Source organism: Phragmites australis, chromosome 1, assembly GCF_958298935.1.
Source record: "Phragmites australis chromosome 1, lpPhrAust1.1, whole genome shotgun sequence".
NCBI classification, from domain to species: Eukaryota; Viridiplantae; Streptophyta; class Magnoliopsida; order Poales; family Poaceae; genus Phragmites; species Phragmites australis.
In genome coordinates this window covers 11,002,128-11,029,758 of record NC_084921.1, presented here as the reverse complement: position 1 = coordinate 11,029,758, position 27,631 = coordinate 11,002,128, and the positions used below count along the sequence as shown (strand labels likewise).

Here is a 27,631-nt window from a genome sequence, read left to right as displayed (position 1 = left end):
TCTCAGCCTATACATCAGAAGATGTACATAACCGTTTATTATTACAGAGTCAGAGCCAACAGCCCTTGCACCACAAATATCATGTTATATACAATCGAACATATAAGTTCACCCTCCATATCAATTCGCGGCCTTCCTTTTCAATTCCGAGGTTGATAGATTTGGGCCTGGGCGTATATGTAATGTAACAAGGCTACAGATGAGGCACGTCACGCTGAACCAATCCGCAAAGGCTAAAGCAGAGGCCACTCGTCAGCCACCGCTACCAGCTGCATGACATTGATCGATCTCGTCGCCACGCGAACGACCAGATCCATGGCATATTGGCACCCAAAGCGAAGCGCGACGATTCGATGAACTGGAGCGAGACAATGCTTTCCTCCTCCACAAGGAACAGGTTACGTGGCCTCTGAACAAAGCAGTGCAGCAGAACTGGTGATATGTTGTTGAAAAATGTAGCCACGCAGGCGTGATGCAGGTTATACCAGATATCATGATAAACACATCACGTAGTCCCAACTATATTTTCAACATCTTTACATGGTAAACCCAACGAAAGCGATGATACCATGATCAATGATAAAACATAAAAAAATGGATCTACAAACATCTTGTCCTGTTTGAAAGTTTGGCACACTGAAAATGTGAAATGGGTCCCAAACGAGTATAAGCCGGTCGCAACACCACCAGGAAAATAGACATGAAGTGATCACACTCCAAGTTATGCATAGAGATAAATACCAAAATTTATTAAAAAAAACATATATAGCGTCGGTCCACGGGAAAATCTTACCATTTACAAAAGCATCTCTCGTTAAACGAGCGAGAAGTGGTAACACAAACACGTTTTACAGGGCGGTATTCTTGCCTTGCACAGTCAGAGGATAGCTTCTCTTGTGCATGTCATCATGAGAAGCGGAGTGGGAAAATGAGGGCGATGGCATGGTTGCATGAGAGGCAGAGCGGGCAAAGGAGGGCGACGACATGGCTGCATGATAGGATGATGAAACCAGCTGTGCAGCGGCTGGTATTGTACCACCTACAGATAAAAATATAACTTCAGGGATATCAGTTTCATGGCATGCAATGAATTTGTCATTACCGATTCCATGGAGGCTCATTAGTGATATTGGACAGAAGCAAAAATGTGAGATTGAGAGAAATACTTGCCTCTTTACTACCATGTTCGACTATCTTCACAACTAAATGTTCTACGCTAACCATGAGAAACATTGAATTGAAAATTATGCACTTTGATGCTGTCATTGGCTCTACGTCAATAATGAAAAAACAACTACAGGCCAGTTACGGATTTGGCGATTTGTATAATTCAACAAGTAAACATGGAGTTGTTTATGGTGGTCAATGTGCACATAAGTTCCCTTAAAAGAGTTTGATCTCATAAACACATTAGACTCCTAAGCAGGTATCTGCCATCCCACAACCACAACTGCTGCTAAATTAATGTGGATTAAGCATTCACAACCGCAAATTGCATATTCACAATCCAAACACTTCATACAACCATTAGGCATTAGCATCATGCATGTACATATGACTGAACTGGTAGGTGAGTCATGCATGTACATATGATTGAACCGTGTTGATGTCCAAAATGATTAAGTAAAAATAAAAACCCGGAGGGAGTATTAGTAGTATAGTACTAAGCATTTGACAATATTAAAAAGCCCCACATGCCCAACATCTACCTTGGAAAAAGCTTACACCCAGGAAGCGAGAGATAAATATTCAATGTACGCCAATCAGGAGTTCAGGACCATCCTTTTGTAAGCAGAAGTTAAAATGCTGAGGTCCCTTCTGGTCCTGTTCTACTTTAGATGGGTATGTGCTAGGTAAAGGTCAAATCAAAGCTCATTGCAGAAAAACCTAACCTTTAGGAGGGGCATCACAAAAGTATAAGAGGACAAGTCAATTTGACACAAGGTGTCTTGCCAAGAATGGTTATTGGAGCTTTGCAGAAAGCAAACATAAATTAAATTTCTACGGTGACTTTCGTAATCCTGAAAGGTAAAGGCACAATTTATCTAGTAGTGAACAATATAAACTATCAAATGGAGCCAACAAAAAAAAGTAATAAATAAATAAATATAGAAGAGTAACGCCTAACCTGCTAATCCAGCACATGCAGAAGAGAACACAACGACTGGAGGTGCCTGCATGAGGGGGGGGGGCGGTGATAGGAGTATCAAAATCAGTACATTTTTACACCAGATCACCATGTTATCCTCTTTTTTATTCTTGACAAAAAAAAAAGATAGTGCGTGTCAAAAAAAATTTCTCAAACTTCTCTTGGCGCAGCTATGGCTATAGACTAAGAAATCTTAACAGGGCGTACATTCCAATTAAAGAATATCTGATGTGATGGAATTGTAGATAGAATACAGGGCCAGATTGAATATTCAGTGCTGTGTCCAGTGACAAGTCATGAATGGTGTGTTTAGAATAATTTAGAATGAGACTAGAGCTTGATATCTGATACATAAACAAAAGAAATAATCCCCCCCCCCCCCCTTTTCAGGTTCTGCTGTTACAACTGAAACTCGTCACGGCGATGGACATGCTGTATAAAAGAACTTTCTAACTCAAAATTACTCATGCTAAACAGGTCAATAAGAAAACTACCAATGTCTGGAACAGGAAAGTGCATGGTACTTACACCGACAAGAAAATGGATCCACATTGGCCCCTTTATGTAACGTCGAACGACAGGCGTAACTACAAAAAGAATTCCAAAATTAATGCTGATAGTATAATAATTATTAATTGCATAATAACATCAGTACATCAAAACTTGAGAAGGGAATAAATGGTTAATCAAATTCATTCTATATCCATTTGCCGACAAGCGTACCAAGTAAAAACATCTACTAGATGTAAATCTAGGTGAGAAAATATCACATGAACCAAAGAGGAAAAGAAACTTCCATGTGTACAGGCATGTAGTGGGAGGGCTCTAGAAGAACACAAATTCTGCTATGTGCAAGGTACAATTTTCACATGCAACGATAATCCCTGAATTGAAAGGATAACATAAATAGAGTTTTTGGGACATACAAACAACTACAAGCGTGTGTGGTGTCTGAATAGTTTACAGGAATTTGAAATGTTAATAAGGCACACTATAAGATGAATAACATGTATTGACATGCCAACTCCACAACCACACATTAGATGGCACAGCTGCTGCATATGGACTCCAAACTAACTTACTCGTAATTACAACCCAGTAAAAAAAAGGTGGGGAAAATAATAGCTAAAGAACTAACAAATCATCTGCCATGCAGACGCATCAACTACTGCACAAGTAGCTCAATCAGATTACGGAACGGAACAACAGGTACATACCATGGTTAAAACCATAAAATGCTCCTGCTGTACCCCCCACAGCGGAACCAATCTGCCACAAGATGGAATCATACATGTATTAACAACAAAGCACAGAAGATCTTATAGAACAACATCAGTCCAGTCCAGCTGGAGGGGGAACGCACCATGGAGAAGCTATCTCGAACCAACGGAGGCACCGTCCAGCTGCTTGATTCCTTCGAACAATTCCGGGATCGTGCATCAGTCAAATGCATAAACCACAAGGTTCTAAATATCTAGCTATAGATGCGCTATAGCTATTTTTGACCCCATACACGAAGCGACAATATAATTTGCCGCTATACTAGCTACAAGTGTATTAGTTCCAAATAGCTCCGCTATTTGCCTTACTGCCTTAGCTCCTAGCTAGTGATAGCTTCGCTTTCTACATTTGTACCAACAGGCCAAAACAACAAGCCAATTTTTAAATCCAACTTTATTAGAAGCTCAAATGCATCTCTTATAAGGCTCAAGTATGAGAAATTTAACAGGACACTTTATCTTACTTTTCTCCAACATTCACTTTTCTTATTGATGGATACTTTTCAGTATGAATATTGTGATTTATGATCTTTAATATAGTATCTAGTGTATTATAGAGTGCCATAGTTTTGTAATATCTTTGAATATGAATTAGATTATATACCTATTCTACATTTTTTTCCTTTTTAATACTAAAGCGCGAAGAAGGATAGCTTCCGTGTTAGCTAGCAATAGATGTAGCTTTTTCCAGACCTTGCCACTAAGCCGCGAAAATCACATTTAAAACCTTGATAAATCACTTATAAAACATGACATAAAATTCTTCCTGCCAATCTAAAATGAGAACCTTACTGCCGAGCCACCAAACTTTGCACAGGATAATTACGACTACAAACATAGGCTTATCTTAGCACCAACTACTCGCAGAATTTTGACCGTTCGTACACCAAAAATGCATACCGAGTCAGGCCAAAATAAAAAACTATGACAACCTAACAATATCAAAGGATGCCGCCACGGTTCATCGCCCAAATTCGAAGGCGGCGCACGAACAGGGCGAAAAAAAAAAAAGAACGTAGAATCAACCACTAGCTACATCAACTGAAGATTAAGCGTAACAAACTAAGGGACCCAAGACCGATCCACGACCCGGCCCGGATCAAGGGGAAGGGAAACGAAGACGAGGGCGATCGCGATCCCGGGGTGGGTCGTCGGCTTACCATGTCCTTGGAGAGGGGCCCGGCGCAGTGGTGGCAGCGCCGGGGGATCTCAGGGCACCGCGCGGCGTCCATGGCGCCCGCCCGCCCTCCTCTGCTCGGCTCGCGAGATGGATGGATCGAATCCGCCTCGGGGTCTCGGGAAGGGGAAGCGTGGCCTGTCGTTGCCGCCGGAGGAAAACCAAACCCCCCTGCGTTGAAGGGAAATCCTCGTGCGTGCGCGGTTTCCAGCGTCTGCGACTGCGATGCGGCCACCGGTCGAGCCGCGGCCGTCCGATTCGGCTCGTCGTCTTCGTCCTCCTCCACGGACCACGGATGGGCTCAGGACCTTCTTCGTTTGTTTTTGGATGGCTGGGCTCAGAAGAAGACGAGGGAACACTAAGGAATTCGATTTCGATTGGTCCGAGGAAGACGGTGAATCTGTCGGCCTAGCCCATAGAGTTATCAAGGCCGAGCTGCTTTCGGATTGGATCAACCCATGCCGAGCTGCTTTCGGATTGGATCAACCCATGCCGAGCAGACACAAAGTTCTGTGGTCGTTAAGGGAAGGAGAGATCTTCAGAAACATGAGAAAATTGATTGTATGCCATCTAAAATCATCCTAATTGATAATTTGCTATAAATAAAGTTCGATTTCACTGTATACCACTGCCAATCCATGTTATTACCGTGATGTTACAATGAACTAGTATATCAAACATTATCAAAATGCCAAGTTTGACCTAGGTTGAACAGAGCGCTAAACCCTCGTCTGGCCAGTCTCGCCCGAACCCTCGATCCCCCAAATCAAGATGGAGATGGGCTGCGGCAAGAACGACATCGGCAACGCGGGTCGTGGTGGGGACGACATTAGCGGTGCCGACGGCAGGGATGACATTGGCTGCGAGGGGGCTCGAGGCGATGGCGCCCGCGAATACGATACTCATGGAGAGGGGGACCATGGTGACGGTGCCAGCGGAGATAGCGTTCACGGCGAATGGGGCCCGTGGCGATGGCGGCCGGCAATGAGGGGGGCATGGCGAACACATGGCCCAGCGAATAGCATCTCCTCTGCTATCTAGGCTTGGAGCAGTAGAAGAAAAGGTGTGATTTCATATACTTACAGATTGGATGTTAGAAACTTTAATATTTTGATCCTTGAGCACTTACCCCCTAGCATTTTCAATTTTTTGCTGAAGTTCTGAAGCCTGGTATACGGTATGGTAACTAAGTTAAGGAGGCAAAGCAATAATGCTATAGATACTTGTCTGATCTTTAATTTTGCTGAAACATTTTGTGAGTCTATTTAGTTCAACTTGCTCAGTAGATATGATGCCATCTAGCTCTTCCATTTTGCGAACCTCATCACCTTTGGGTTTTGAAGCAGCTTTCATCGAATCTGGTCGCTTTTCAGCGTGCCTCCTTTTTAGCTTTTGCCAGTTCCATTTCAAAACGGGATTTAGCCTCTTCCAAGTACCGATAGTGTCTTTTAGCCTCATTCATGTTTTTCACACGGCCTATTTGGACTTGTTATGTCAATTTTCAGCTTAAAAACATGAGCTGCAGATAATGGTTTTTATTCAGTTTCTTCAGTTCTATCGTCATGTTTTTAGCTTAACAACATGAGCTACAGTTGTTCAATCTGAAAATTGATCTGTGCACTGGTGGACATCTGGTATAGAGTAAACTTTTGATATTAGTATAGAGTGAACTTATGGTGCAGTGATATAGAGTAAAAATTTTAGTATACTTATTTTGGTGCGGTTGTATAGTGTGAAATTCTATACCCATAAAATAGAGACACAATAGACATATCTTATGGCCAAATAGAGCGTAAACGGACGTCATGAGATGGTGATGGTACGAAATGAAGAATTTGGCGTTTCAATTGTATGAAGTGAAATCGAATTTTATCAATGGTAAATAATAAAATTGGGATAATCTCGATGACATACAGTTAATGGACTCCAGAAACATTGCTATCTCTGTTCGGTAAGAAATATACTATTTGTGCGAGAAATAGTATACTTTTGAATAATGTACCAACACGACAAGGGAATAAATAATGTCATTACATTTGTGATAGAAATGATATCATATTAGCATTACGCATTTAACTCTGCATAACCATTCGGTAGTGCTGCCTCCAGGGGGCGGATCTTCATGGGGCTTAAGCCAGTGGCGGATCTTCAGGGTCAGGAAAAAGGAGATGACCTAGTTGCGACTTGCGAATTAGCTAATGCTCCATTATGCGTTAATTCGAGATCAACATGCATGCACTTCCAACATGGGAAGGAACATATATTTAATTCTGCATATGTATTGCTGAATCGGAGTCGATGGTCTTCCACAGTCTCTGGTCGAAACCATGCGCATCATGCATGCAGTTCTGATTCATCGTTGGATCGATCATGGGTGCGAGATGTGTCGGCTGTTGGCGCCGCTGGAGGGGTAGTCGTTGATGCTCAACGCCATCTCCACCCTCTCCGGCACCACCCGCCCTTCCTCTTCCTCCTTCGCCGCCGATGCCGCCCCCTTCTGAACACGGTCGAGGACCAATTAGTTAGTTAGGTGAAACGCTGTAGCCATCTTATTGTTTCATCAAATATTTATTCCTTATTCTAAAAAAGACCTTGTTTCACCAAATGGACGTTCAATTCATGTAACTCCCTTTTGTGTTTGTTTGTTTGTTTATATACAGAGCGCCTTAATCTTTCTAGCTAGTTGGGAAAAATCTGCGTTTGCTCTAACAAAAAAGGTGGCAGCTTACCAGCTGACATAAAAATAATAATGTACGGACTCAATCACTCAGTTGACTCAATATTGAATAAGTGTATTATTTAATATATGACAATATTTGTTTTTGGCTATTCAGCTCGATCAGCATGCTATTATCTCCGGCTGCATTCCCTTGATTCAGTTTTGCGTCTGCAATTTTGCATGAACTTTGTAACTACTCAAGAACTTATCAAGAACTACTCCATTAGTGAAAAGCACATGCAGTAGCTCTGGGACTCTTTTTTTCTGAAGACTACTCAAGAACTTATCAAGCTTCCTTTAGAGAGAGAGAGAGAGAGATCAGAGGAGATAGAATCGCAAACCTGTACACCAACCATGTCCGCTGCAGCCGATACTCCCTTCTCCCATCCTGGACCCGCTGCAAGAGAACACAAAAGACCAGCCGTAAGCACTCGATCCGCGTACATGCCAGCAACAATCTCTCGCTCAGGAACACGCCCGATCCAGAGCCGAAGGAAGGAAGAGAGAAGGCCCAGTACCGAGAAAAGAAGACGCCGCGGCGGCAGCGTCGACGCGAACAAGGCTGAGCGAGAGCAGCGACAGGAGCACCAGAGGGGTTCCCTAGCATCTCCAGCCTTATCTATTATGGGGTAATCTCTCTATTGTTCTCCAAAGTTATCGGAGATCTTTCCTGGTAAACTCTCAGCTGATTTTGATATCTGTTAATACGAGAAGATGTCATGTTAAACATTAAGCGTCTCGTGTGCATAATGCAATGAGCGGTATTCAGGATATCCCGATCGTAGCACTGTGTCATCGGACCTCGTCGGAGCACAGATAGTCAACGGTTTATCTGGTTGTTGAGATCAAGAACATATAGTAATATGGATAAAAAAAGAGAACGAGATTATAAAAATTAGGCAAAAGACGAAAGACAGAGTAGATTGATTTAATCACTTAGTTCCTTTTTTCAATCAGATACGACCCTCCTATATTTAAGTGTAGCAGATCTTAGTTGTAAAATATCAGAACTTATAATTCAAATTGAACAAGACTTACAGATATAATTCATCTATGTCTTTTGATCTCCAAATTTTCTATAATTAACGTATCTTTTCTAATCGACTACGTAAATTCCCATATATCTACGAGTATCTTTTATTGCAGCTCAGTCTTCTTAGATTCGACTATATACTTGACATATCTATGTACTTAAATTCGACCAGCTTTCCTATCTGTCCGGAGACCAACTGCTGAAACAAATTATGGTCACTAATCGCGTCACTGATCATGACCACTTATCGTAGTCACTAGTTGTGGTCATAAAGTACTATTGTTCATTGGTCAGAGTTACTATTTAATGGTCGGAGTATTGTTCATCATGGTTGGAGCACTTTCTATCAATGAATATACTGATTACTGGTCGTCCATTAAACCAATCATTGCTACAATAACCATTATAAATACCAAATCTTATCATCAACCACATCTATTTGATCTATTTTATTATAGCGATGTATTCTTAATTTATGGTACTTGAGAAGTCATGTTATGCTTCAGCGAGAGAGACTCAAACATGGTGTTTGAACCTCACCGATAGCATCATCATAGTGTATGTGTAGACTATCTTAGCACGACCTACAATATGATATAGAACTAGGTGGACTTCTTTATCTACGATATAATCGCTGGTCAATCATAATTTGGATATCTTAATATAAACATTGCTTGCAAGTAACATTAACTTTAGATAAGGTATCCTCTCATAACTAAATGTACTAGATCGCATTTTGTTTGTGATAAAAAACCGTTCGATTTCCTTCAAAAACCGTTCAAATTTTATCGAAAACCGATCAGTTTTATCGAATTTCGATAAAAATCATAAAAATAGCTCAACCTTATAAAATCGATAACTAATTTATCTGAGCTTCAAATCAAGTGAAACAATTTTTTCTGGTTCCATGTAACATTATCTACATGATAAAACAATTTATAATCAAAAAAAAGTTGAATATTTTCTGTGAGAAAATATGCTTGCTAAACCTAGTTAAATGCAATTATTTGAAGGACGGGGCTGAAGATGGTTCCGTCATACAAAATTCTTACAAACAGTCGTTGTTGGGGGCACGTTCAAGCCTGAAGATATTTAGATGATACATTATTGTATTATTATACCTATTATAGTGTCTCAGCCACCACGTAGTATGTAAAGGGATAAAATACCTAAAATATCCCTCTATGCATATGATTGTAACATAATATCTTATGGGCTTGTTGGTAATTTTTTTCTATCCCTTCTCTCTATAAATAAACCCTCAAAGGGCAAGAGAGGAAGACCCAGATGTTTTCCCCCAGTACTAAAACTTCAACAGATACTCAGACAATATTTCTCTTGGCTCTCTCCTTTCGGCTTATAGGTTCATCTTTAAGCTTGAGTCTCCTCTTATGAGCGGGGCTCTCATCGTATCTGTTTGGGGCATGTACTTGTGTGTCAACAACGCGTCATCCGTTGGGATTTTTGACACAAGAAGCCATGAGAGAAGAGAAATTGAGACCATGCTAAACTAGCAGGATTGGAAAATCTGACACGCTTGCAATACTCAAGCTCATTGAATACTACGCAGCTCGGTGCGCCGAACGGTGCACGTAGAGGGCAGCGGTTGCATGGTTCTACGCGAGCAAGCCTGCCGCCCTTCGCAGCCTCAACAGCGAGTATAGGGAGGCCGCAACAGCGCGGCTCCATGCGAACGAGCGCATCATCTCCCGTAAGACCCTTCGCCGTGCACGGTAGGCTCATGGAGGCCCCTTCGCCGTGCTTACTTTGCTACTCGCTCCTGCCATCTCTCAGACAAAAAATCTAAAATTAGATAACATATATGAGTATATTTGCTAAAATAGATAATATGTTATCGTATTTAAAAATTTAGCATTCGTATTCAGCGCATCATTTACCGAAAATAGATTTTTGATATATCGTATGCCGAAAAACCCATATTCGACACACCGTGTGTCGAATACGGCACTATAGTCAATATTCGGCACACTGTGTACCGAATACGGTTGATATTCGGTACACGGTGTGCTAAATATTGGCTACAGTGCCGTATTCGGCACACGATGTGTCGAATATAGGTTTTTTCGGCGTACGATGTACCGAAAATGCATATCACGTCAACTCACCGCACGGCAGGCAAAGGGTATATTCGGCACACCGTGTGCCGAATATGGGCTATAGTGCCCTATTCGACACACGGTGTACTGAATATGACCAGGCTCGCGGTTTTTCTGCGTACGGTATACCGAAATTTTATTTTCGGTAAAGATGTACCGAATACAAATATTAAAATTATAAATACGATAACATATTATCTATTTTAACAAATACACTCATATATATTATCTAATTTTAGATTTTTTTTCCGTCTCTTACGGACAAATTTTGGTTCCCCTGCCCTGCAATCTGCATGGCATGGCGGCTGCCGAAAGAAAAAGAGCCCTGCGTCATGGCAGCAGCTACTATTTTGTTGCATAGGAGGAGTAGCAGTAGTAAAAAAAATCATGCGACCTCCGAAACATCAGTCGAGAACAACTATATCGCTTGTCAAAATTTATCTGGACCTCTGGCATAGGGTAGAAGACGAATGAGGTGGACGCGAAAAAAGCATAGACAATGCGCACAGTGACGGAGCTGGACCAAAATTTTAAGAGGCTAAATAACAAAATAAATTTAAAGATGTTTCAAGTGCTAAACCATTGAACTAATATATGGTATAATTTATAGCCATAGGAGAATATACATTGATATTTCTCATATTTGGTTGAAATACATATTTGAGAGAGATTAATATATTATAATACCTAAAAATAATTCTAAAAAGTAATATTATATATATATATACACACACACTAAAATTACAACTAGTCAAAGTCTCAGTTTGATAGCCACGACAGATACACTCTTTGACGCTTTTTATCCTTGCAGTCATTCATTATGTTTTTTAGTTATACTTATCTATAATTTGACCATCAATATATACTGGCAAGCTATTGAAAAAAAATTATTTTTTATCTTGTTATGTATCTAGCAGCGTTTGTTCTTAACAGGTAGGTAGCTAGAGTCAAATGATCTCTAACCTAAACAAAATTGAGTTGCATACCTAACATTATTATTATTTTATTTTATTTTATTGCAAAAAGGCTGGGGAGCCGTAGCCCAGGTTGGCCTTGCCTATCCTCCGACGCTGAATGCGCAAAGCCCTATCTCAAGCAAGACATAGTGGGCGCAGGCTCGTCGACACTTGGACAAAATGGTCAAGGTCAATACATGTGGCTCGCATGTTTTGATGTCATATCGGATTCGTTTTCAGTCCCTGTTGCAAAAAGAGAAAGAATGCCACCGCATAAAGGTGGCATGTCGTGGGAGCATCACGAGTGCTCCCATATTAATTTTTCACCTCTGCCATATGTTCAACATTCTCGAAAGTTTTAACTCCAATGACCTTTTTTTACCAGAGCTCTCGTAGCGTAATATTCTTTAATTTGATTTATTGAGCATTAGTTTGGCTACCTCACCGAAATCCACATACAACCTACACATGTAGATACTCTATCTGATTGTAAATATAGATCGTTTTAGTCTTCTCAACTATTTCTAAATATAAATTATTCTCGAACTTCTATGCATTTTTTTCTTTTTTTTTCTCGTTTTGCTCTTGTTTAATAAATACTATCACTCTTATAAATAAATAAGTTATCTTTTCTAATACAGAATAAATAAAGGATAACAAGATCATTTGATCTACTTTTTTAATTTTTATACACAAGTCTAAAACGACCTATATTTACAATCGGATGGAGTAAAAGGCAAGGTTTTAAAGATTTTGAGCGACCCGAGAGTGAACCTTTGTTAGGGATGCACAATTATTACTTCTTGAAAATTTGAGGAGGCTATTTTCTTCTAGATAAAATACTGGTGCTTGATTTGAAATCAAATGTTCCTTATCGGAGTGTTCAGTTCTTGGTGTTTATTTGTGGAAGATACAAAGCAGCTTTGGGAGAGAAGCAATTAGCTATTTGGGCGAGGAGGTCTAGTAGATTTAATGATAAATGTTGGTATATACTTGTACGAGCTTCTTTGCAGAATTTTTGGCTGTTCACTTGGGATTGCAATCACTTGCTCGAGGATGAGCAAGATCCGAGTGTGGAGACGTTGATATAGTCAGGACTTAGAACCGTGTTTTTTTGGTCAAGGCCCAACTTGAATATGGCACAAATAGAGATGGGTTAGGCTGCCATGATATAATTTATGGGCTATATTAAGTCTTGATATGAGATACGATGAGTAGCTTTATCTACAATGAAAAAATGGATCGTGCTTAGGATGACCCAACACAAAAATGCTTTGATTGTACGACACAGACTGAAAGGGGATTGTTTGTGGACGTGAGTGAAAGAGAGAATGAGATAAAAATGGAGTGTGTGCTCCTAGCTACTTATGTATTTGGATTGATTATAGGATAAAGAGGATAGTGTACTGAAGTAGACACTACGTGGACGTGTAAGGATTCCCACTTACACCTTCACTGCTATTCTACTCGTTGCTATCAACCACCTTTATCGAGGTCTTTGACAGGGTTGATCCGGAGGGGGTCGAGAGGTGTGATCGTCTTAGGCCTCTAAAATTCAAAGGCTCTATATGTTGTGTATATCGGTCTAAAAGCAAATTGAAAAAAATAGATCTGAACGATTTATATTTAATAATAAAATCTTATTTTTAATCTCGTCTCAGATCACCGAAATATCAGAACCAAACCTAGTCTTTAATGACAGGTATGTAGGGATTTCCACCTACGCCTCCACCGCTCCACCGCTACTCCTATTCGCTGCTGCCAACCACCTCCGCTGAGCTCTTTGGCGCTGGACGTGATCATGGCCGCAGGCGTTCGCTATGTGCCGTCGCGCTCATCCTGCCACCCGCGCTGCTTTGCCAATATCTGTCTTGCTAGGTGCACAATGGAAACGATGAAGAGATGTACCGACGCGACCGTGGTCTCAAAAGAAATGGTGATCAAACCTTATAAAATTATTTTCCGAAAAGTAGGTCCAGGGTGAGGGGGAGGAAAGAGTAGAAAAAGCCTGGGCTGGTGGCCACCCTTTTCCGCTCCGCTTTTTGAGAGATACGCACCCCTGTCCCGCGCTGACGTCACCCGGCGCCCTCCCAGCCACGAAAACTCGCTCCTCTCGAAATACAAAAAGAGCCACGAAAAACTGGTGGCTGACGAGCGCCGCGCGCCGCTGACCTGGACGCCAGCTGTCCCCCCCCCCCCCACCCCGGGGCGCGCGATTTGCTTTTATAACGAGGCCCCCCTCTCAAATTCCTCTGTTCCCCCCCCCCCCCCCCCTCTCTCTCTCTCTCTCCCCGCTTCGAGAGGCGGCAGCAGCTTGTGTTCCTGTCGGCTTTGAGGACGGGAGGATGTCGGATCAGAAGGATCTGGGCATAAAGCTCTTCGGCCGGGCGATCCCGGTGGCCCCTGAGCCCTCGCTCTGGAACACGGAAGCGGAGGAGCCGCCCCGCCACGACCAGCCGCCGGAGGAGCTGCAGCCACCGGCGCCGGAGGAGGAGGCGACGGCTGAGGTTAGCCGCTTGCGTATAATCTTGTACGTTAATTATTGCTTCGTGAGAGGCTTATCGCTTGGGGGGAACGAAAGGGACAGGCATTCGTTTGATCAGCGGTTCAATCTGTACTCACTCAACTTTTGTGTGCGTTGTTCTCAACTTTCTTTTTTTTTGTGATTAAATAAGTTTCATCAGTCTCATCGAGTTCAGAATTTTTAAGAGTTTTCATCGAGTTTAGAATTTAGTAGCCAAAACTAAGAAGAGGGTGAATTCATTGTTTGTATAAACTCTAAGATGTGCATGCCGATCAAGATGACCACGAAATTCGGTTTGGATTTACGAGTGGATAGACCCAACAAGGCAAGAATAAGGATAATGATACTTTTACCGTCCGTACACCCTTTGGGGGCCTGGATCACATGATTGTTTTTGGACGCTAATGGATCACATGAATTTTAGAGCATGTTTGTTTCACAGCCTAAGAATGCCTAAGCATGTTAAATGTTTTTGTCTAAGCTGCCATAACTTAAACTGCTTAACAGAATCTTACCATATTTTTCTGAATCTCTGATACGTGGGGCCATAATAATGGGACCACAACTATGGCTGCAAACCAAACGGCTGTCTAAGCTAGTCAAACTTGGTTAACCTTAGACGTGGCAAAGTGTGGCAATATGTGGCTATGAACCAAACATGCTCTTAGTAGGTAGCAGTTCAGTTCCTGTAGAAACCGATAAAATTTTCCTTGTTCCAGACGAGAGACCTTGATCTCAGTCTATGCTCGAGCACAAACTTTTGGGTGCAAAATCCCATTAAGCTGCCAAAAAAGACTGCGTAGCTGTTGGGTACCTGGGGGTGCAGATGAGGTACCATATGCTAAGGCAATAAGCATATAGTTGGTAGGGTGTTGTCATCCATGCCTCCTCAAAAGTAGTTAGTTCCGAGGAGTGCAAAGTAAGAAAATAGTGCTAAGATCTAGCTTCTTTTAGCTTGTGGTGGTCCTTCCTGAAATAGAATAGAGATCGAGAGAGATATGATGTTTAGGCTAATCACCACACGGCTGGAGGCTTGGGCATGCTCTTTATATATACGGCCAGCAGGTGCCGTGATGTACAAGGGAAATCAACCAAATATGGTTGAGATTACAACAGCCGGGATACAATTCCATATATACCCGGTGAATACCAAATACAAGAAGAAACTTCTATACAAGGGAGATTTTATCTCTAATACCCGCCCGCAGTCCTTGTGCGGATTCAGGAGGAGACCGAACGCATAGACTGGACTTGAAATCTGAAAACAGTTGTGTAGGCAAGCCTTTTGTCATGATGTCGGCAAACTGATGAGAAGAAGGCACATGAAGCACTCAAATTTCACCGAGAGACACCTTTTCCCGAATGAAGTGAATGTCGATCTCGATGTGCTTGGTGCGACGATACTGGATTGGGTTTGCGGACATGTAGACAGTGCTGATGTTGTCACAATACACAATTGTTGCTGTTGCAAGAGGTTGGTGGAGACGGAGCCGTACAGCCAAGACTTGACTGTGTAGTCGTCTTGCACCCAGTTCGGGTCGCCCGGCGTCGGTGTAGCCTGCTGAACGTGTGGAAGAAGGTTGAACTTGCCGCAGAGCGCGAGGAAGAAGGTGCTCCACTTGGTGTAGTTCGATTCCTGCAGGTTGAGGACGACCGGGAGGCGGACAGCAGCAGTGTGTGCCGAAGGGGGCATCGCCGGGGCGACGCTGGTGTTCAGAGCGCCATCAGCGGTGGAACCCATCGGCCAGGAAGGGAGAGTAGTGGAAGGTGGATTGGATCGATTAAAATCCTGATACCATGAAATAGAATAGAGATCGAGAGAGATATGATGTTTAGGCTAATCACCACACGGCTGGAGGCCTGGGCGTGCTCTTTATATATACGGCCAGCAGGTGCCGTGATGTACAAGGGAAATCAACCAAATATGGTTGAGATTACAACAGCCGGGATACAATTCCATATATACCCGGTGAATACCAAATACAAGAAGAAACTTCTATACAAGGGAGATTTTATCTCTAATACTTCCATGGACCATGGCCTTTTCACTTTCATTTGTCCAAGATTGGTCACTTGGGTGCTTCTCTTGGTGCTTTGATTTCATTAACAGGGATCTGGTACAATCTGTATAAACAGATCATAGGAAAGCGAAACAAGGCGAGGCCGCGTAGGATTATGTGAGCAATAGGGATAAGAGAGAAAAACTTTACTAATCCCTTACTTCATTGATGATTGGGCATTGTCCTGAGTCTTTCTCTACTTCACGTACCATTGTACTGTGTATGGAGGAGGATAAAGGTGATCAAATTTGGATCCAAGCTACAGGACTTGAATCACATGGTGGGTTAATGCGGATTTCTCTACCCCATCTGCCCAATTTTGAATTTACATGATATGTTTTTTGCGGATAAGATGACTTAATACTTCCATGTTTTCTATGCTTGGAGTAACAAAATTAAATACTTTATGGGAAAATTCATATAATTATCTGATAATATTTCTCTTCTCTGGAAGAACAAATAAAGCCGAATAAGATGACTATAATTGATCCAAGTATTGTTAGTGTTTTCCTTGATCTATCTCGTTGAACTATTCAGCCAAGGCCTATTTTTCCTTAGCTTGTTTTAGACCTTACGACACGTGCACAAACACAATGTTCTATCCCGTTGTTAGATGTAAAATTCCAACTACAGTTTTATTTGAATTCGAGACCTCTTCTAATAGAGTTTCTTGCTATAATCTTCTAGGATCAACACAATGGCGGAAAAGAAGAGAAAGAAGATAGTGAAATGAAGGTTGATGCGCCACAAGAGGAAAAGGATAATGAAATGAAAGTTGATGCACCAGAAGAGAAAAAAGAAAATGAAATGAAGGGTGATGTGCCTCAAGAGAAAGAAGATGAGGAAATGAAAGTTGATCCGCCACAAATGCCGGAAAATGTAGAACCAGACAGTTCATCTACTTTAGACCATAAGAAAGAAGATCAAGGCCAGATGAACAGTCCTGAAGATAAAGCAGCGTCAGACCCAAAGGGGGAGAATGAGAAGACAGCAAATGACGAATCAGGCCAGGACAAGGCACTTAAGAAACCAGATAAGATTCTACCTTGTCCTCGGTGCAACAGTATGGATACAAAGTTCTGCTATTACAACAACTACAATGTTAATCAACCTAGGCACTTCTGTAAGAATTGCCAAAGGTACTGGACTGCAGGGGGGACTATGAGGAATGTTCCTGTTGGTGCCGGGAGGCGCAAAAGTAAGAACTCATCATTGCACTACCGTCAATTGCTGATGGCCCCTGATTGTATGATGGGGTCTAGAGTGGACATCTCTAAGTGCACTGTACTCCCCGAAGCTCTTGTACATTCACCTTCTGCTCTGATACAGCCAACCAGTAGAAATGAAACAGCTCTCAAATTTGGGCCTGAGGTTCCACTTTGTGAATCGATGGTGTCAGCACTGAACATTGATGAGCAGAATGTAACCAACGCTGGATCAGCACCAAGAGGTGAAAACAGGGAAGATAACCCTTGTGCATCTTCTGTCACATTATACAATGGTCTGCCTGAAAACGCAGTTCACGTTGATAAGAATGGAGCACCGGTTTATTGTAATGGAGTTACCCCAGTGCCCCAGTATTACCTTGGAGCCCCTTTCATGTACCCTTGGAGTGTAGGATGGAACAATCTCCCTGTAATGGTGCCAGGTAGTATGCCCGAATCTGTTTCACCTTCAGAGGGCAGCAGTACAAGTTCAGCTCCATGGATGAACTCTCCCATGATGCCGCCCTCAAGATTTCCTGGGCCAGCATTTCCCTACCCTCTCGTGCCACCTGCACTTTGGGGTTGCTTCTCTGGATGGCCAGCCACGACGTGGAACATACCGTGGGTCAGACCTAACGGTTGCGTGTCACCATCATCGTCAAGCAACAGCAGCTGTTCAGGCAATGGATCTCCTACTCTGGGGAAACATTCCAGGGATTCTAATCCGCTGAAAGAGGAGAAGGAGAAATCATTGTGGGTTCCCAAGACGCTCAGGATCGATGATCCTGATGAGGCTGCAAAGAGTTCAATATGGACCACCCTTGGCATCAAACCTGGGGACCCTGGCACATTCAAGCCTTTCCGATCCAAGGTTGAGAGCAAAGGCCAGACATCAGACGGTGCTCAGGTTTTACAGGCGAATCCGGCAGCGCTATCGCGTTCGCAATCGTTCCAGGAGAGCTCTTAACTCCATGCCTGCAGTCTATCTTATAGTTTTGGTACTGTAATATGTACATGTTAGTAGAGTTTTTGCGGTATGTGAAAAGATCAGCAGAGAGCTTGTATAGCCACTAACTTAGTGGAACTTGCAGAGCTTTCATGCGAACTCCTTCGAGATGTATATGTATTGTAAATACTTGACAAAGTGGTTGTGTATATTTAGGTTCCAGTCAGGAATAGACCCCCTGGTTTGCCTCTCCTAGTATTATTGGTTTAAACTGTAAACAGTTGGCATTGTAACTGATAACTCTGCAGTGAGTGCTAAAAGAACTACCTATACTCCAACACATCGTTTGAAATGTCGATTCTGTTTTATTGTTGCACCGAATTCGCAAGTAAAGTTGGACAAACACAAGTTTAATCTCTATGAACAGTTGGCATGCAGAGGAAAGCATAGCTCAATCGAGGTACAATAGCAATGTAAGCATTAATGTTATTTTCAATTAAAATTGCAATTCACCGTGCAGCACTGATGCTGATAACACTTCAAGTAATCAAGGTACACATACATAAAAAAACTTAACATAACTATTTAAGTTCTGTAACACCTGATCCCAGAATGCTTGCTAATAAAGAAAATCCAACCCAAGTACCTAATCAATTACCAAGCCTTTTGTTCATAAATTAACAACTGTGCTACATGCATTTCCAAAAACCACTGTTCTACACAGAAAGATTGTTGTACATGTACGTTGTCAGGTGACAACGTCAAAAGCATCGTATGCCATCTAAAGAGTCTCGAGTATCGTTAGAAGCATTAGCCATCATAGGAAGAGCATCCAATATGATAGGCCTCCTGAAGATCTGAACCAACATTTGAAGTCTGGTGATAGGGGCGGTGGACAGGAGGTAAAAGCAAAGCCAGGGACTTGTCCATCAGCAGAAGTCGTCGGCATTTGCTGCATACAAAGTGATCCAAGCATTACTTATTCGCAGGGCAGAAACACTAACAATACTATGTGCATCAAGTTAAACATCTAGGGGCATTACCTGCAAACCTTTGTAAATAGAGTCTGATAGCTGGCGATCCAACGCTGCAGAAAATAACATGTTTTTAGTAACAGAAAATGTCCAAAATGAAGAAACAACGAAAGCCTAGGAACTAGGGATAGTGTCAATCAGTTTTTTGGCAATGACTATCCCCATAAAAATAAAATCTCAATGACTGGATTACTAATACGACGGTATCCAAGGGACTAATAATTATTGCAAGTTTGCAACTTACCAATAATAGAGATAGTGCTTTACTGGGTTCCACACTGATAAAGTACTGTAACGCCTTGTCAGCATGCTCCTGCATAATCAACATATTCAATTAACTACACCCATCTTTCGCTTGTAGTGCCTCTTATCAGAAAAAATAAATAAAAAGAACATAGAAGCACTTGCCTTTACATGCTTAAATACATGATGCACCGACAGGCCTCTTGCGTGAAGGTAGCTTCCTCCCTAGTAGAATATTTACATCATGTGTCAAAAAGGATGTCTTGGTCACTTAATTTGCCCATTAAGAGTATTAATAAAAACTTGCTAAAACAATGAAGTGATCTTGGTACATAGGCAACTTATAATCAGACACATACTGCCAACACCAATGCATGGCTGGTTATGCAAAGTTAATAATTGAGCTGGACAGAGTTAACTTTTGGAAAATATCCTTACCTCAGTGGGGGAGAAGAATGCCACGGCATCAGGATCAGTAGATCCAGCAGGATGCAATGACACAATAGCTCTAAATATTGAAGGAACCAGCAACTCAATTACTGCAACCTGGTCTATGGAAGTTGACAGAGCACCAGATCTCATTTTGCCCATATTTTGCAGGTTCAACACTTTAGATGGATCCACAAAGTCATCATCCATTAGAGATGCTAATGATGAAGCTCTTTTTGACCAATCCAGATGCCGGTATGTGAATATTTTCATGTTAGGTACTTCATTTTCTAGATTTTTCAGTATTTCAGATAAAGTTTTTTCCTCTAGCTCTGCATTGCTGGCAGAAAACCTAGGTTTTTTGGCGACACCAGGTTCATCATCATGGAGATGGCTAAGCGCTTCATCTTCTAGATGAGGAAAGAATCTTCTTTTCTGGTCAGTGAAGGCCTTGAGAGCTAACCTGAAAAAAGCATTGGATGAGCATGAATCCAAAATCAACAATCCAAACATTATAACGCATGAATAATGCAAGAGTAGAAACTCTTTGTTGTTGGAAGAGAATGTCTTCCATGAACAAGTACGGTGAGAACACTCACACGGATGGCTTAAGCTTGGAGAAGAAGTGGAGAGGAAGAAACACCTTGTGTATTGATCGTCAAAAAATTCCTCTCCTGGTCTGGTGGCAGGGGTCTGTATTTATAGTGTCATTCGGGGTATAAACGTACAAGTATGCCCCTACAGAAATAACGGTACCAGTTACCGCCATACCGCAGGGCTCAGGACTGGTCGAACTTACACAGCCCAAGCCCTGGTAAAAAATACTTTTACCCTTACCTAGAAGAATTATCTATTATGGCAAATACAGTGGTGCATACAATCGTAAGAATACAATGCTGAGCCGGTCGTCAATTGCGGCACGACGTCGTACTATCCCGGGTGTCAGGATAGCCTCCACTTGCACTGGCATTAACTGCCGATCACTTCGTGTCAGATGACTGCATGGATGTCTTTTCTTTGCTGATATTTCCTCCGAAGGCTAGCTATCTCCTCTACCTGGAGAAGGAGCGGCCTGATGAGCCCTTACGGCCTTCGGAGGTTGTAATCCTGATGGGGAACTCGGAGCCTTAGGGCTCCGTAGTAACCCCAGCCAATGACTTCCTGGTAATGCTTATGAGCTAGGGCATTTTCCCCAACAGTACCCCTCATCTATTGACCCCGAGGTTCGGAGGGGTGAGCAAATGTTTAGAACGAATTAGCTCCAATCCAACCTCATAGTCAAGATCTCCTGAACAACCCCTCACCATCGAGGAGTCTCTCCATAGTGACCGCGAGTGATGGTGGCAAGACTCCGACGGAGACAAAGTTATCTGGAGGGAATTACTTGGTTTCCCCTGGGTTCCAGAGTTTATGTGGAGGCCGGAGGCCTGGCCATCGCTAGAACCAATGGCCATCGAGGTTGTGACGGAGACACGCGCTCTGGAGCCCATATGAGGGCCGGAGTGAGCCCTTCAACCCCCCTAATAGTGAGTTCTTTCGCCACTTGAATCGTCGTAGTGAAGATTGCGTGTGGAAGCATGGTATTCTCCTCGTTTTCTTGGCCCAAGTATTTGAGGACGTGAAGTGACAGTGGTGTAGCTGACCGGGTGATGTGTAGGTTTCGTGCCCGCGGCCCTTGCACGCGCCGAAAGGAGGCCCGAACCATAAATGCAACAAGACATTTACGCAAAAAACTAGGGTGTTACCGCACGTACGGGGATCGACCAGGATGTAGCCACGAGCCCCTAGGGGTGCAATGGGAAGTGCCGCGAAGCGACACCCGCGGTTGTTCTGTTTTCTTCCCCGGACATGTGTGACTAATCAATTCGGCTATAAAAGCTGGGGTTCCTCACCCAGCTGATCCCTCACTAATGTGTGAGGGAGCGCTTCTCTTTGGCTTGAGCATGGCGCCTTCTTCCTCCTCATCGTCAGAAATGACGATGGTCTCAACTGGTTTGTCACCTCCGACGCCTGCCTTAGATCCGCCTGCCGCTGCGCCTCCAGAGGCAAGCGATTTCGCGAGCATGCTTGCAAGGCTAGAGCCAGTGCTTGCAAGATTGGAACCGACAATAATCGTGCTTCCATCCTTACAGAGGGGCTGCCTCCTGTTGCTCCGACTCAACCTCCAATCCGAGCGGTCGCTCCCGTCGAGATCATCGACATCTCCGGCAATGAAAGGGAGGTCAACTAGGATCTCTTGATGAAGGAGATTGATGAGGAGGAAAAGGCGGAAACGAAGAAAGGGACGGCCTAGACAGAAAAATAGGCCAAGGAGGAGGGAAAGAGAGATGTGAAGGAGTTATCATTGTCCTCGTCTTCCGGCAGCTTGGGGCTGGCTACTACATCAGCCTCCGCAACGGTAGGCATCAAATGAAGCGCATACGCCGCTTCATGCGCGGCCGCTATTAGGGCTCCGGAGTTTTCTTTTTTCACCTTGTACTCTTTCTCCCTCTGGTTTGCTCTCTCATGATTTGTTTCCTATATGTCGGTGCTCCTCTTTGTAAGTGTTCTTTGGATGTGCAAGTTTTTAGTAATATAATGTATCCTTGGAACCACTTAGTGTTTTTTCTCGGATCGAAATGTATAGCGATTCCCCGAATAAAGTGGAGAGGAAGGAACACCTTGTGTATTGATCGTCAAAAAATTCCTCTCCTGGTTTAGTATCCAGGGGTCTGTATTTATAGTGTCATTCAAGGTATAAACGTACAAGTATGCCCCTACAGAAATAACAGTACAAGTTACCACCATACTTTAGAGCCCAGGATCGGTCGAACTTACATAGCCTGAGCCCTGGTAAAAATACTTTTACCCCTACCTAGAAGATATTATCTATTATAGCAAATACAGTGGTGCAAGCAACTGTAAGGATGCGATGCTAAGCCGATCGTCAATTACGGCACGACGCCGCACTGTCCTAGGTGTCAGGATAGTCTCCACTTGCACTGGCATTAATTGCCGATCACTTTGTGTCAGATGACTACAAGGGTGTCATTTCTTTGCTGATATTTCCTCCAGAGGCTAATTGTCTCCCCTACCTAGAGAAGGAGCGGCCTAACGAGCCCTTATGGCCTCCGGAGGTTGTAATCCTGGTGGGGAGCCCGGAGCTTTAGGGCTCCGGAGTGGCCCCAGCCGGTGACTTCCTGGTAATGCTTGTGGGCTGGGGCATTTCCCCAACACTCTTTTCCCCAGTTTCCTGCAAAGTCTTTAAAGCAGTAAGCGATGATTGGGTGACATCCAAAAATCACCACAAATACCACCACTAGTCATCCTCAACCAGCAGCGATGACTGGAGACCATGATGGAATTTAAACAGGTATTCGAGTTTAGGTTGAAATTAAAGGGATAGTTGAGAGACGTAGATTGAACCTTTTCCTTATCACAAAATGGAACAATCACAGTACCACACATGGTGAGTAATTTTTAGATGTTTTAGTTTACTAAACAAAACAGGAGGGGCGGGGGAGAAATTTGTGCTAAACTCTTGGCCTCTTCCCATAGAGGCTGGTGGATGATTGCAAGCACCATGTACGGTACTTGCATCTAAGCATGCTCATGAATAATACAATCACGACATTTCCAATGCCATTCTATGCAGAACAATACAGGCGCACTGGAAAAACAAACATTTTTTGTTCAGCACACAATACTACTAAAAACTTGGTAGAAACAATCCAAACACTGAAACGACGAAAATTATTGCGTTAGAAGGATATAGTAGACAAATTCTTCTTGCAAATGCGGGGCTTTTTCCAAATAAAAACACAAGTGGGAAAAGGGGGAATAAACTTCCCATTGATTAACTCATCAAATAAGAGCCATGGCAACACCTATGCAATGCACCAATTGTAAGTCATAGCAATATTCAGAATTGAACAATGATTGCACAAATTCAGCTGCCACAAAGAAGCATATTATTATAGGGAGAACCACTGTGGAATAAACATTATAAACTGCATTCCGTTAATGCAGGCTGGTGAAAATGTCACAAGTCAACAGCAAATCATAAATAGAGAAAAGAAGCACGCCACGTTGCAGCAGTAGCTAAACAAGACAACAAAAGATAGTAGGTAATGAATTTTACCTAGTTCTATCAACAGCAGATGCACCAGCCTGGCCTGCCAGTTGACGCTTCCAAGCATAAGCTACAACAGCACCGTCTGGACAAACAAGTGGCATGTGCAAGCCCCATGAATTGCCTCGAGCTTTAAGGGCTCCATTAAGAACTCCAGACTGCTCTAATTGCCTTTCTAACAGCAAAAAAAGGAATTATTCACAGATGAAAAAGAATGGCTAAAAGACTACAAGATACTTGTTAGGCCATAGTTAAACAACTGGACCTTTCCAGATTCAAATGATTAGCCGGATCACTATTGATGAAATAGTGCCATTTTGTATTAAAATTTTAAAAAAGGAAAATAAAATTTTAGTACAAACGCATTGAACCTACCAATAGAATTGTGTCACCAATGACTCATTAAAAGTGAAAGAATGATAAACACCACAAAACTACAGTTAGTCCATGGACCAAAAAGTGAAAATGATGCCCTTAAGCATAGAAGTTCCTTAAATCAGTTTAATAGGAGAATAATTGCAAAAGAAGACAACTGAAACCAAGGCTCTTCACATGCCTTTCAAATATTGTGCCAACTTAATTCAATATGGTTCAGATATAACCAGTAAGTCCACTTTTTTTCCTTCTCAAAACTGAAGTCTTATCCGTGCTAATTCTAGTTACAACAGTTCCACAGAGGTTACAATGTTGTACTAGAGAAAGAATCTAATATGTGTGCCAGAAATGCCAAATGGTCCGAATAAAATAGAGGAAGGCCACCCGTCTCCACAAAATATATTTTGCAAAAGTGCTTCTCCAACAAGTCCAAACTACGGACAAACAGCTAACCATAAGATTAAAACTATCAGAAAAGAACTAAATCAAACTAAATTAGATGTCCTATCTTCAAAGTACCACCAAAGCCTAAGCAAGACAATCTAGAAACCAACATAAGCTCCAAAACCAAGAACAGCCGCAGAGCAGTTCCAAGTCCAACATGACACTAGGTACTAAAGTAAGCATTACTTAACAAAACTAATTCGACATTTTTGGTGTGCAGGGCGACTGACCTAAGCACTAAACACTAGAGTTTCGATACAAACGCAGAGAGCAATCCTAGACCACAGTTATCAATTTCCTGAACATCAGTTAGACAACATAATAGGTGTTAATTTGAGTATCTCACTGATAACAGAAGAAGGGTAAGGGTTGTTTTCCAGGAAAAATTGATATTTACCACTATAGAATGCTGCAATGAGTAAAACGCCATGCAGATTCTTTCTAGGAATCCAAGAGAACTATCAAGAACCTCCCGGATCGAGATGCTGGGGGTGTCCGGGTGGGGGTACCTGCCGAGGGCGCGGAGGTCTTGGAAGTGGCGGCGCATGGCGGCCTCCTCCTGGGCGACGGCGCGCGCGGTCCTGTAGGCGTGCTGGTGGGCTCTGTGCGCGGGCGCACTGCCGGCGACGAAGAGGGCCTCGAGGAGGCGGTCCGCGCCGAGCCGGATGTCCGCGATGAGCCGGACCGCGCGCCCCAGCCGCTCCATCGCCTGCGCCACCTGCTTCGGTGGCGCATCCCCGCCAGTCGGATCGTGCGGGTGGGCTGCCGCCGGCTCCACCGCCGACGCCGACGGCGCGACCGCGACCGCCGCCGCCGACTGCGCCTGAGCCTGCTGCATCTTGCCCCCCTTCTCGTTTTCGCTCGTGTCACTTGGGGGTAAGTGGGCGGGTCGTGTCGGCCCTGCGGACCCGGCGGGGCCGGATTCAGTGTAAAAACCGTGTTGCGGGGCCACGGGTTGGGCCCCGAACCCGAGTTGAGTTGAGATCCGAGTTTATTTTTGTATTCATGGTTATCTCACGGGCTTCAAAATCTTAGAGCTCATTTCCACATTTCACACGCTTGCGACCCATTTCTACTGGAACTACGTCCCCGACACGACCGTGACCGCGGCCGGACCACTCCACCTATTCCCAGCCGTTTCTGACCCCAAATAACCCAACCCAATTCAACCCTGTTCGTCGCGTCTCTCTATTTCGATTTTGATTTGATTCAAAAAAGGAAAGGAAATGCTCAACCAATCCCACAAGCCTCCCATCTCCCTTGCCTTTAGTCTCGATCCCAAACCCCCGACAACAACCTCGTTCCACTAGAGCAGGTAGATGGGTGTTACGGGATTGATGAGGTCCACGAGTAGCACGCCGCGGTAGCGGCGGACGAGGTCGGCGAACGTCTCCGGGCACCCGACCAGCAGTGCAGAATAGTAGCGCATCCTGGCATCAGTGGGGAGGAGGAGGTCGGGGGATGAGGGTGTGTGGTAGCAGATGCGGCCGGTGGTCGGGATCTGCTACGAGCGAGCGGGGAAGATGGGTGGATTTGGCGATCAAATGGTTAGCTGGGAGTCCCAGGTGAGGAGTGCGGAAAGAGATAAGGCTCGGGTTTTGGGTTCCCTGCTAAGTCTCAAGTGCCCATCCGGGGTGGGATGGATTTGCTCCCGATTTGATTTTTGATCAAGTCGGATTTTAGGTTTCGGGTCAGGTATGTTCTTACTCCATTCAGTCTTAATCTGATCCGTTGTCACCCCTACTTTGGGGATTTGAGTTCATCAACTGCGATGCCCATAGCAATTGGGCTAGTAGGTCATAATAGGCCCATCTGACACTAACCTATTTGGGTGTTATTATTCAAATCTTCTAAAAAATAATTGCAGTCCATATTTATACATGCTTTCTAATCTTCAATGCCTGAAATTATGCGCTCGATTTCAGGCGCTCGTGTGAACGCAGCGAGTTTAAGGGAGGGGTTAGGATTCGGGGATTTCAGAGTTCATCGGTGACTCTGAGGGCTAGAGGGAGGCTGGGGTGACAGTCGGACTAAAGGTGGGCTACGACGAGGCAGCGGTGGTGTTACTAGAGTTACGGGTAGCCGGGCGGTAGGTAGGGTTGGCAATGGGAAGCTCAAAAATGGATTAGTTAGCGTGGCGGCGAGCGATGACACCGTTGAAGACAGGAGGAGGTGGGCGGCACCGGAGCGGAGCGGTTGGGGCAGAGCAAGAAGAAAAACATTGCATTGAAGATGAGAGGTAAAAGAAAGGATGCGGACCGCCGAATTAGGATGGGATGCCTCACATTCATCATAAAAAAAAACCTGACAAATAGCATCCGCCATATTTATACGCTACTTACAAGTGTGTTGCATGTAATTACGACTGTGCAGCAGATTGTTTTTATCCGACATGCAACAAATAGTTTTTTTCCATTGTTTGTGTTTTTCCAATTTTTAACGATTTAGTTCAAATTCCTACCTTTCCTACTTAAATATTATTTTATTTGAACAGTTTGTATGATTGTATCTATGTTATAATGTGATAAGACAACACCCGTGTTCCGTTGTCACGTCACAAACCGCTTGAACAAGAATCCTACGAGTAAATTGCACTTAGTCTCATCCACTTTTCAGGTTTCGTGGTGGAATTAGCTCTTTTTATTTGATGTAACTTCATGTGTTTATTTTTGTGATAAAATGTAATTCTCATGTTCCTCTGCTGAATTTTTTAGAAAACCTATAGCAGTGAAGTGTGTTAGCCGAAACCCGTAATCACGTATTTAAATATAATCATATATTATAAGAATCGTGTCTAATTTTTAAACAATTTTATTTAGTCAATCAGAT

At 43.3% G+C, this 27,631-nt stretch overlaps 4 protein-coding genes across 6 annotated transcripts; 1 reads left to right on the top strand and 3 right to left on the bottom strand.

The window, feature by feature from the left end:
• Positions 1–615: 615 nt before the first annotated feature.
• Positions 616–5,078, bottom strand: LOC133909464 (uncharacterized). Of its 2 annotated transcripts, none has more exons than XM_062351905.1 (6): positions 4,590–5,078; positions 3,513–3,563; positions 3,367–3,418; positions 2,678–2,736; positions 2,129–2,174; positions 616–1,057 (listed from the first exon to the last, which is right to left on the bottom strand). In XM_062351905.1, the coding sequence occupies exons 1-6, from the start codon at positions 4,659–4,661 to the stop codon at positions 849–851; spliced, it is 489 nt and encodes a 162-aa protein (XP_062207889.1). In that variant the 5' UTR covers positions 4,662–5,078; the 3' UTR covers positions 616–848. The 2 variants fall into 2 exon arrangements, with proteins under 2 accessions (XP_062207889.1, XP_062207898.1); XM_062351914.1 differs by having other exon boundaries at positions 635–1,039; positions 4,590–5,070.
• A 1,495-nt stretch (positions 5,079–6,573) lies between these two features.
• On the bottom strand, positions 6,574–10,809 carry LOC133931102 (uncharacterized). Its single transcript, XM_062377921.1, has 4 exons — positions 10,735–10,809; positions 7,844–7,925; positions 7,667–7,722; positions 6,574–7,103 (listed from the first exon to the last, which is right to left on the bottom strand). The coding sequence occupies exons 1-4, from the start codon at positions 10,807–10,809 to the stop codon at positions 6,975–6,977; spliced, it is 342 nt and encodes a 113-aa protein (XP_062233905.1). The 3' UTR covers positions 6,574–6,974.
• Positions 10,810–13,703: 2,894 nt separating this feature from the next.
• On the top strand, positions 13,704–18,504 carry LOC133909432 (cyclic dof factor 2-like). 2 transcript variants are annotated; one of them, XM_062351864.1, is made up of 2 exons: positions 13,704–13,938; positions 16,703–18,504. In XM_062351864.1, exons 1-2 carry the CDS (start codon positions 13,777–13,779, stop codon positions 18,185–18,187), a joined length of 1,647 nt encoding a protein of 548 aa, XP_062207848.1. In that variant the 5' UTR covers positions 13,704–13,776; the 3' UTR covers positions 18,188–18,504. The 2 variants fall into 2 exon arrangements, with proteins under 2 accessions (XP_062207848.1, XP_062207856.1); XM_062351872.1 differs by lacking the exon at positions 13,704–13,938 and adding an exon at positions 16,103–16,295.
• A 134-nt stretch (positions 18,505–18,638) lies between these two features.
• On the bottom strand, positions 18,639–25,718 carry LOC133909445 (mediator of RNA polymerase II transcription subunit 27-like). Its single transcript, XM_062351883.1, has 7 exons — positions 25,312–25,718; positions 23,993–24,154; positions 19,882–20,335; positions 19,609–19,668; positions 19,445–19,513; positions 19,210–19,253; positions 18,639–19,118 (listed from the first exon to the last, which is right to left on the bottom strand). The coding sequence occupies exons 1-7, from the start codon at positions 25,638–25,640 to the stop codon at positions 18,977–18,979; spliced, it is 1,260 nt and encodes a 419-aa protein (XP_062207867.1). The 5' UTR covers positions 25,641–25,718; the 3' UTR covers positions 18,639–18,976.
• Between the last annotated feature and the right edge of the window lie 1,913 nt (positions 25,719–27,631).

What these genes read in the sequence shown, in the direction of transcription:
- LOC133909464 (XM_062351905.1), bottom strand. Translation starts at nt 4,661, where the DNA reads ATGGACGCCGCGCGGTGCCCTGAGATCCCCCGGCGCTGCCACCACTGC. An exon ending in ATTTTATGGTTTTAACCATG is followed by an intron (nt 2,737 to 3,366) that starts GTATGTACCTGT and finishes TTCTTTTTGTAG; the next exon opens with TTACGCCTGTCGTTCGACGT. An exon ending in GGATCCATTTTCTTGTCGGT is followed by an intron (nt 2,175 to 2,677) that starts GTAAGTACCATG and finishes CCCCTCATGCAG; the next exon opens with GCACCTCCAGTCGTTGTGTT.
- LOC133909432 (XM_062351864.1), top strand. Translation starts at nt 13,777, where the DNA reads ATGTCGGATCAGAAGGATCTGGGCATAAAGCTCTTCGGCCGGGCGATC. An exon ending in AGGAGGAGGCGACGGCTGAG is followed by an intron (nt 13,939 to 16,702) that starts GTTAGCCGCTTG and finishes ATAATCTTCTAG; the next exon opens with GATCAACACAATGGCGGAAA.
- LOC133909445 (XM_062351883.1), bottom strand. Translation starts at nt 25,640, where the DNA reads ATGCAGCAGGCTCAGGCGCAGTCGGCGGCGGCGGTCGCGGTCGCGCCG. An exon ending in GACCTCCGCGCCCTCGGCAG is followed by an intron (nt 24,155 to 25,311) that starts GTACCCCCACCC and finishes GCTGTTAGAAAG; the next exon opens with GCAATTAGAGCAGTCTGGAG. An exon ending in AAGCACTATCTCTATTATTG is followed by an intron (nt 19,254 to 19,444) that starts GTAAGTTGCAAA and finishes TATTTTCTGCAG; the next exon opens with CGTTGGATCGCCAGCTATCA.
- LOC133931102 (XM_062377921.1), bottom strand. Translation starts at nt 10,809, where the DNA reads ATGACGCAGGGCTCTTTTTCTTTCGGCAGCCGCCATGCCATGCAGATT. An exon ending in AGGGGAACCAAAATTTGTCC is followed by an intron (nt 7,926 to 10,734) that starts GTAAGAGACGGA and finishes TGGAGATGCTAG; the next exon opens with GGAACCCCTCTGGTGCTCCT. An exon ending in CGGACATGGTTGGTGTACAG is followed by an intron (nt 7,104 to 7,666) that starts GTTTGCGATTCT and finishes GACCGTGTTCAG; the next exon opens with AAGGGGGCGGCATCGGCGGC.